Raw genomic sequence first — 9,439 nt, forward strand, 5'->3', positions numbered from 1 at the left:
TGTTTCTGTTTTTCTGCCGTTTCCAGCGGTGGCAGAAGTCCGGGACGCATCTGGAGCACCTGGTCTCCCGGTTCTGCCTGGACTCGGAGATGGCTCTGGACGGGATGGACTCCTCTCGGATGCTGGTCATCAGTCCCTGTGAACTGAGTGCGTACACACAGAGGTGGGAGGTCCCCTTCTCCTGACCCCGAGCCCCCTGACCTCTCACCTCCCGAAAACCTGCCCCGTCACCCCCTCACAGCCTCAAAGACCTGGACAGAGACGGCTGCTCGGACGGAGGTCGGACGGTGTCGAGGTCGTGTCACGTCACTGTCATGAGGAGAAGAGGAGCGTCAGACACGTCTGCTTTCAGTTCAACATGTGGACGCTTGAAGTTTGAAGACTGGAACCAAGTGCACCTTAGACCCTGACCTGTCGAGACCAGAGTTGCACAGAACTTCTCAGAGAATGTGTGTTTTGCAGTGAAAGTGTCTGTTTTGATGGATGAATCTGGGAGTTAAAACCAAGCACAAGCTGAGTTTTCAGTTTTCAGCTCTCCAGAGTGAAACCTCTTAGAAACTGACGGCTGCTTTTGGTTTCGTCTTGTTTTCAGGTGAATTGAAGCATGAACACAATCTGTTTTGTATCTTCTTGCTCTAAATTTCCAGATTCATTGCTAATAACTTGATAAATGGCTCATAATCCAGTTCACTCGTGTTTTGAACCCATCTGATGAAGCTCGGACCTGTTTCACCAAACAGGATCATCAGAGTCTCTGAATAACTGCGCAGAGTAAAACCCCAAATCTGGAAAAAAAAAAAAAAAAAAATCTTCTTCTCTAGTTTAAGCTTTAACTTAGGGGCCGTCAGACTGCTTTGCACCACAAGAGAGTGAATCGCTGACAGAACCAAAAGATCTTACAGGTGAGTCCAGGTGAGTCCTCTCTTCAGAGACGTCCACGCTGCTGCTGCTCTGACGTGTTCAACGCCTCCTGCTGCAGAAGAAGAAATGAGGAGCACGGAGGAGACGCAAAGGAGGGAGCACAAAAGGCAGATTTTAGAAGAAAGTAGCAAAGACAGACGTCAGGACAGAGGAGGACAAGACGAGGGACGAGGACAGAAAAGGGCTTCAGGTGGACAAAGAGACAGACAGGCACAATGAGGAGCAACAGCACAGTTCATCTGCTTGGGGGGGGGGGGGGGGGGGCTGCTGTGCATGAGAGTTTTCTACATGTTTGGGTTGTTTTTGTTTTCCTGTTCAGCTCACTGGGAAAAGCTTTACTCTGTCCTGTTCTGTCGCCCTGGTGACGCTCGCCAGCTTCCTTCAGCTCTTTGGGAACTTGGTGTTGCTCACAGAGGAGATTTTAACTGATGATTCACTGTTTGATGGACGAACTGATCAAACCAAACAACTCAAGTTCGCTACAAATGTTCACGTTATCTTCTCTGAACTTCCATCATCATTTCACAGTTTTTCAAATGGAAGCAAATTCAGCAGAAACTGTTTCCTGATTCCTGTTTGAGCTCGTCGGCTGCATCACTTTGATATCGTTTCGCTCCTGAATAAAGGTTTTATAAAGGCTGCTTCTCTTTCACTGAAGCTGCTGTGATGTTTACACACACACACACACATTATTTGAAATCAATAAACCAAAAGTTAAAATGCATTTTGATTTGTTTCTTGCGTTTTAATATCATATAATAACCTTTTTCACGACTCCTCTTTGCTTCGACTCCACTACATTTAATTAACAATATTAGTTTCTTAATTCAGTCATTTCCTAAATACAAAATATAATCAACTAATAGCTGAAGAGGTGTTTTTATAGATGAAGCTCCCGGCAGTGTATCACGTGTCTGGAATTAGCTCCAGCTGCAGCATCACTGATGCTTTTGCGTGAATTAATTATAATCCAATGATTATAGTCCAGTATAAATTATTCTGCATGAGCACTTTTATTTTTGCAGCAGTGGAGGGCGAGTTTACTCATGGACGGCACGGCTCAACAGCAGGGCAGCTCAGCGCTTTAAAGCCTAAAACATGAAAAACTGAGTCTGTTAAAGCTGCTGCTGCTGTTAATGCACTTTCTTCTAGTATCAGCTTTTACTGTCAGGTTAACCTTTAATCATGAGGGAACTGCATGATGCAAGTGATTCACTGATAAAACTGGTCTGAGCTCTGCTGTGAAGTCACACAGTTCAGCTGCTGCGAAATGATTTTTTACTAGTGATGTTAGTGAGTCAGCATCTCCAACCTCCGAACCAAATGAAAGAGACGACTGCTGCAGATAAGAGCTGTTTCTGGACGCTGATTCAGTGCTTTGTGCTTTCATACGAGAACTCTTCTGTGCTGTTCAGCTTAGAGGTGAATAAACCTCCAGCTTCAAGATCCTTATGGTGGAAGTCACATCTCACTCAAATGTAGATTAGATTAGATTAGACTGAACTTTATTGATCCCTTTGGGAGAAGCCCTCGGGGGAATTGGAGTTGCAGCAGCTCAAAGCGATAAAAAGGTAATAAAATACAATAGAAATTGTAATAAATAACTCAGTAAGTGCTGCTGTGCTCGTGAAGAAGTGTTTTATAGGGATGGATGAGGATTAACAGAATAATCTGATCTCAGCAGCAAAGAAAGAAAATGAACTCAAAGAGGCAAAAAATAAGGAGAATTCAGATTAGGACATAATATACTGAGGAAGGGGAGGGGGGCTTGACACACACACACACACGGAGAGAGGGAGAGTGAGTGAGAGACTGCAGAGGACCCCCATCTTCCCTCAGACCACCGCTCCTCTCGAACCACACAGCGGATCATCAGTCCGTTCCAAACAGCTTCACTTCGGGTTTGAACTACATGGAATCAGGAAACAGGAGCTGACATCTTGTCTCCTCAACGCGCTCCTCACGGCACCGTTGTCCTCACGGAGAGGCTCGCCTTTACGTAAGTGCAATGACCTTTTTCTTTCGCCATTATTACTTTCTCTGCTGCTCCTGGGGAAAAGACTTCGTCGTGCACGAGCTCAATCTAATTCGTGATTTTGTGGGAAATCGTCGTCACAACTGATTATCACTAACGCTACGTAAGAAATCGTGACATTTCTCGACGCTCTGGATGAAAAATATGTAGCCATGAACGACGTTTCCAGTCGGGCCTTAGTTCGCGCCGTACCGACATGGCTGTAGTCCGCTCGCTGGTTCGTGTCATAACATCTAATGCGAGGAAACGGAACAGAAAGACTTCAAGTTCCAACGAGAGGAGCGGAGGCGAGCCGTAATGTTGCTTTTAAGTACTAAAGGAAATGTTGGAATTTAAAAAATGTCACCTAGCTTCAATGACGACCCACAGATAAAGAGGTAAACTGGAAAAAGGATACGTTTATTTTACTTCACTGTAAGGAAAAAACTGCGGAACCGGATTTGTTGTTGTTGTTGTTGTTGTTGTTGTTGTTGTTGTTGTTGTTGTTGTTGTTACTGGCAGACAGTACAGTGGACAGGTAAACTAATGTTGGTATCATATTTGTTTTTATCTTAGCTGCAATTCTCGTTATTCCTATTCTTCGTGGTTGCACAAGTATCACAAAATGGTCGAAGCAGCCTGTTTAATACCCGCGTCGTTACTCTGAAACACTATTTTACTGTAAATGCCGAAAACCCACGTTTATCCAGGGGAAATGAAGGCATCACATGTTTCCTCGGCGCGTACGTTTTACGTAAGCATTACGTCTGATGACTCATACCTGCGACTTGTTTTGGATGCATTTAAAACCCAAGCCGGTTTAAAACATCGACAATGTTTGCTGATAATAATTTCGTTTTATGTATCAGCTTCCGAACCGAAACGTAAACGATGTCAATTCGATCGTCAGAGAGAAGTAAGCTGACGTGAGCCAGCTAGAAAAGTTCAAAAGATAATGAATGTTTAAGTCATGTTCATATCAGTGAAGCTAACAACGGCTAACGCTAACATTCGATAACTGATTGAGGCTTTTAAAACAACAAACACTTAGGCTTCAGCTTTTAACAGCAGCATTTATTTAAAACCTAACGTTATCTTTCGAAAGGGTTTGTTATTTGGTTGTCTGCCATATTTATGCAGCGAAATCCACATTTAATATGAATTTAAATGTTGGTCAGAGTTCTCAGAGGGTTTTTAAATGTTGAACTGTACTTAGCGGCTAGTTAGCAGCTAACTTAGCTAATTATTTGAGTATTTATTACGTTTTCGGTCGGGAGCCGTGACACCAACTGGAAAAAGCGTTAATACGTTACAAAGAAAGACAAATAATTAATAAAGGCAGGTTAGCAGACAATAAAAGCTGAGTTGAAAAGCTGTTTCCACGTAATGATTCACGTTTGTGCTTGAAGAATGTTAATCAGTCCTCAGAATAGTTGCTGATATATTTAAGATTGATCATATAATCGTCTCAGCTCCTCACGCTGACTCCTCTTTCTGTTTATCAACTCTGATATCTCCCTTTGTCTCCCTCCAGCCACCCCATGTTCCTCCGCCAGCTGAGCTCCTCCGGCTCCTCCTTCCTTCCCCGTGGCCGTCCCCCTCTCTGCAGGGCCGGCTTCAGGAGCAGCAGTGCCTCCTCCTTCTACCTCCCCCATTTCATCCCTGCTCCTCATCCATGGTGGTCGCTGCGGGGATTTCCCCCCTGGCCTCCTCGACTCTCCCGCCCCCGTCAGGTCTTCTCTGGTAGGACGTCACACCCACGGAGCATCAACTGCGGCGGTAGTTGGCGTTTGTTCTGCACCTCTGCCAGCCTCATGATGGAGCGGCCCATCAGAGACAGAGAGCCTCCTCACAAACGGAGGAAGAGCGCAGAGGAGAAGAGGAGCGACGAAGAAAAGGAAGGACACAGAGTAGGAACAGCAGGGGTGACAGGAGGCAAAGATGGAGGCTCCAAAAGGGAGCACCATCACCCAGAATCCAGCGCAGAGAGTCGCCCCCAACCAAACCACTGCTTCAAAGATGGAGGTCGAGACAGAATGAACAGTGGAAAAGGTGTCAGCAGGGAAAGCAGCAGAGACAAAGAAAGGACTAAAACTACGGACAAAGCGAGACAAAGGAAAGACAGCACCGGTCGAGATGAAACCCCAAATCGAGGGAGGAGCGCACATCAGCAAGGAGCAAACAAGGATCCACAGCCTGCAGGGTCGAGGACTCAAACCCCAAAGTCAAAACCGGAACAGGACAAGGTTCCCATGCAGAAACCCAACCCCTGGTTCAAGGAGAAGGGAGCAGAGGAGAGGAATACGAAAGGACCAGGGGGGCCGTTAAGGGACCGAGGGAGCGATGGGGGCCAGTGGACGGGGCTCCTCTCCCAGCCCCGTCTCCCCACAAACCCCTGGCAGGTGGCCGGAGCCAACAGGCAGCCTCCTCCACCCGGAACCTGCCAGCCTGTCAGACAGCAGGAAGACCTGAAGCCACTGAAATGTAAGTTGAAATGCAATATTGAATCCGTTAACTAAGATTTATTTCACAGAGCAGAGTTCATATTTAGTTTCAACAAGTACATTTGTTGTAAAGTTCTTCTTCTAAGTGCGTTCAAGGATGTTCTGACAGTCAAAGCTTGAGTATAAACATCACATTTGATTGGAATATCACGTCATCAGTCTGGACACTCAGTGTCCACTCTGAGGCCTCAACTCTTTCCTCTGTCCTTCTTCCTCCCTCGTCCCGCTCAGGTCTTCAGAGACACTGGGAGACATCCGCCTGCAGTGCCGGCGTCCAGCCACCAGGAGACAGCACAGCTTTTGACTTCACAGTGATGTCCTACAACATCCTGTCTCAGGAGCTGCTGCAGGACAACGCCTACCTGTACCGACACTGCGACCCCGGCGTCCTGCCCTGGGAACACCGGCTGCCCAACCTGCTGGCTGAAATCCAGCAGTACAACGCTGATGTGAGTGGACCGACCTCCAGAGCAGGCAGTGGGAGACATGATTCAAAATGATGGACGGTGTATGGTCAAAAGTATGTGGACACTTGTTGTTCCATTCTAAATTAAAAAAATAAAAACCTGCTCTCTGGGATGCAGGATCAGTTCATCCCAGAGGTGAGGGGTGGGCTCTGTGCAGACCAGTTCTCCCACACCGAACTGGGAAAAAACCATTTCTTTGTGCATGTTGAAACAGGAAATGTGTGAACAGGGCGTCCACATACTTTTGGCCATCTTTAATGATCGAGACTGAAGAGCTGATGGAAAATCTCCTTCTAGATCCTGTGTCTGCAAGAAGTCCAGCAGGACCACTATGAAAACCAGATCAAACCAGCACTGCAGGAACTAGGTGTGTTTCTGTGTGTGTGTGTGTGTGTGTGTGTGTGTGTGTGTGTGTGTGTGTGTGTGTGCATGTGTGTGTTTTCATGTTTGTAAGCTTTGCAGTTAATGTGTTTTTATTGTGACATGATGAACTTCATACATGTGTTTGTGTGTTTTCTCCTTTTTTTATTCATTCGTATGTTCCTGTCCTGTGTGTGTGTGTGTGTGTGTGTGTGTGTGTGTGTGTGTGTGTGTTTTAGGTTACCACTGTGAGTACAAGAAGCGAACAGGAACCAAACCAGACGGTTGTGCTGTCATCTTTAAATCCTCCCGCCTGTCGCTCCTTTCCTCCAATCCCGTTGAGTTTTTCCGCCCTGGCGACGCCCTCCTCGACCGGGACAACGTGGGATTGGTTGTGCTGCTGCGACCCAACGACGCCGTGGGCCAGTCAGATCTCTCCACCGTCATCTGTGTGGCCAACACTCACCTCCTCTACAACCCTCGCCGCGGCGACATCAAGCTGGCACAGCTGGCGATCCTACTGGCCGAGATCAGCCGGCTGTCCCGCCTCCCGGACGGGTCGACCAATCCGGTTGTGCTGTGTGGGGATTTTAACTCCACGCCGTGGAGTCCGCTGTACAGCTTTCTGACCACCGGCTGTCTGGACTACAGAGGGCTGCAGATCGGCACGGTGAGAGTCGCACGCGTTCGTGCTGAAACAGTTCAACGCTGTTGTTTGTTTGTCAGCTGACAGGCGTGAGGCTGCTGCCATTGGCTGACAGTTTTCCCGGCCCTCGCTGTGACCGTGAGGCACTGACGCGGAGCAGCGAATGTTCATGTGTGTTCGCAGGTGTCCGGGCAGGAGGCCAGTCCCAGAGGCCAGCGTCTCCTCACGTCTCCCATCTGGTCTCACAGTTTGGGAATCGACCATCGGTGTCAGTACAAGAAGAAACCCGCCGCTGCGTCCCCCCCCAGCAGCCCAACAGGTGCTGAGCTGGACTGACCTCAGTCCAAAACCTGTTCACACTCAGTCCTTTAAAAGTAGTCAGTTCATGCTTAGTTCACATTCACGTGTTTCACTTGTTTTAGTGTCTGCGGTTTGTTTGCAACTTAAACACCAGATTTGATTTGACAAAGTTTTCTTACATAATAATAATAATAATAGTAATAATAACCCCCCCCCCCCCCAGTAGAAGGAGCGATCTCTGATCTGACTGTCGAGGATTTTTCCACCAAAGCTGTTGATGCTTTTAGGTACGATCTCTCTTTCCATCTCTTCCTTCATTCCTCTCAGAGTTGTGAAGCTGTTGTTGAATTCTCAAGCGTGTGCGTGTGCGTGTGTGTGTGTGTGTGTGTGTGTGTGTGTGTTGTCAGAGCGAGGATCGAGCACATCCTGAAGCTGCAGTCGTCCTATCAGCACCGCCTGATGCCCGACGGGAGACCTGAGATCACCACCTGTCACTCCCGCACAGCCATGACTGTGGATTACATCCTGTACACCCCAGGTACTGACACACACACACACACACACACACACACACACACACACACGCGCCACACTGTCCTTCCTCCACAAACCTTTTCTTTTCATTTCACTGGTGATTAAAGCCGTTTAAACACTTTAACGGAACTAAAACAGTAAAAATATTTGACTGAAACTCAGGAGGAAGAAGCTGACACACGTTCAGTCTTTCAACAGGTTTTATCAGATTTATTCTTCTGTCTTTCTTTCTTCTTACCTGCTTGTTTCTTTTTTCCTCTTTTCATTCCCTTCCTCCCCTCTGTCTTCTTCCCTCTCCTCCCTCGTTTCCCTCTCCTCCCCTCCCCCCCATTAAAAGACTCCATCACACCTCCTTCACTTCCTGGTGGGCGGGGCCTCCATCTGCTGGGCAGGCTGTCGTTGGTCGGCCAGTCGGAGCTGGAGGAAGTCAAAGGCCTGCCCAATCGGTATCACCCGTCCGATCACCTCCCTCTTCTCGCTCGCTTCCGTTTCCGGCGCTGACCCGGTCGTTGGACAGCCAATCAGAGCAGCTCTCAGCCTCCGCTGCTGACAGCGAGCTCAGGGAGGACGGGAGTGTTTAAACTCCATCAGACAGGCTGAATGATCAAAGCCAGGTTACAGACGGCACACACGAGCTGCCTGGAACAAAGACTGAAGTCAGAAGAAGAGACTGGATCAACTGAAAAACTCTGTAAAATCCTAAAAACACTTAATCAAAACTCAACGTGACGTCAGCAACTTACAAACTAAAAATATGAATACTTGAATGCAGCACGTCCAGATGTTTGAGCTTTTGTTGAAAATTTTAAATCATTTTTTAATAGTTTTGACAGGCTGAGTGTCTAATTTTCGGATCATCTTCAGGACGATGATGTCAAACATTCAGACTTCCTGCTGTCAAAACGACACTCAGATGAGTTTGAACACTGGAGGCACTGAGGCTTGTTAGCTTTAGCTTAGCTTAGCTTAGCTTTAGCCTAGCTTAGCTTAGCTTAGCCTAGCTTTAGCTTCAGCTGTACAAACGTCAGTCGTTCCTCTCCACCGTCACTCACAGTCTGAAGTGTTCGCTTGGACTGAAACCGTTTAGTTTCAGGATGTGAATCTATGAAGTGACAGATTTTAAATCTGTGTTTGAAGAATGAACATTATGAGTTAAAATGCTGCTGATGAGGAAGAGTACTTGATAACTGTGTCGGTGATCGAGGCCTGATTTTACTGTTTCTGAGCAGTTCGGACCTTTAGCTTGGACCTGCAGAAAAACCCTGAATCAATCATTCTCATCAGTACACTGAGGAACAGAGTTCAAAACATTTTAACATGAATGACGTTTGTTTTCTCTTTTAAGCTTTGGACGAGGAATAAAATGAAATAACAGTTGAAGAAAAAGTCGTGAAATTTCTCCTGGAACAGTTTGAGTCTGTCAATGTAAAGATGTTAAACATGAAGGGAAATCTCCTCCGTTATTTATGGTAAAAATAAAAGTTTCATTTTGACGGTTTGCCGTCAGTCGCGGTCTTCACGTGCCCTCCTGGACGTTTTGCTACGGTTTCAGACGTATTGATCATCAGCAGAGAACAAGGACTGGATCTATTTTTCTAACACTTTGGACGGAGACTGTTCGTTTATATTGACTGTAAATAAAGGATTTGGTGTTTTTACTTGTTGTCATCAGTGTTTATGTCATCTGATAACG

The 9,439-nt window shown here is 46.8% G+C and overlaps 2 protein-coding genes across 7 annotated transcripts in view; both read left to right on the top strand.

The window, feature by feature from the left end:
• galnt14 (UDP-N-acetyl-alpha-D-galactosamine:polypeptide N-acetylgalactosaminyltransferase 14 (GalNAc-T14)) overlaps positions 1-1,639 on the top strand; it is a 120,523-nt gene extending 118,884 nt beyond the window's left edge. The window contains exon 15 of the mRNA XM_076756124.1: positions 27-1,639. Within this exon, the coding sequence (XP_076612239.1) occupies positions 27-185 (159 nt within the window). The 3' untranslated portion in view covers positions 186-1,639. The remainder of the gene's footprint in view (positions 1-26) is intronic.
• A 1,052-nt stretch (positions 1,640-2,691) lies between these two features.
• angel2 (angel homolog 2 (Drosophila)) lies at positions 2,692-9,404 on the top strand. Of its 6 annotated transcripts, none has more exons than XM_076756130.1 (9): positions 2,692-2,920; positions 4,470-5,419; positions 5,671-5,888; positions 6,204-6,273; positions 6,506-6,936; positions 7,096-7,231; positions 7,436-7,499; positions 7,620-7,750; positions 8,084-9,404. In XM_076756130.1, the coding sequence occupies exons 2-9, from the start codon at positions 4,477-4,479 to the stop codon at positions 8,245-8,247; spliced, it is 2,157 nt and encodes a 718-aa protein (XP_076612245.1). In that variant the 5' UTR covers positions 2,692-2,920; positions 4,470-4,476; the 3' UTR covers positions 8,248-9,404. The 6 variants fall into 6 exon arrangements, with proteins under 6 accessions (XP_076612245.1, XP_076612242.1, XP_076612243.1 ...); XM_076756128.1 differs by lacking the exon at positions 2,692-2,920 and adding an exon at positions 3,708-3,851; XM_076756129.1 differs by lacking the exon at positions 2,692-2,920 and adding an exon at positions 3,726-3,851 and having other exon boundaries at positions 7,439-7,499.
• Positions 9,405-9,439: the final 35 nt, after the last annotated feature.

This window comes from Chaetodon auriga, chromosome 18 (genome assembly GCF_051107435.1).
Source record: "Chaetodon auriga isolate fChaAug3 chromosome 18, fChaAug3.hap1, whole genome shotgun sequence".
Lineage (NCBI taxonomy): Eukaryota > Metazoa > Chordata > Actinopteri > Chaetodontiformes > Chaetodontidae > Chaetodon > Chaetodon auriga.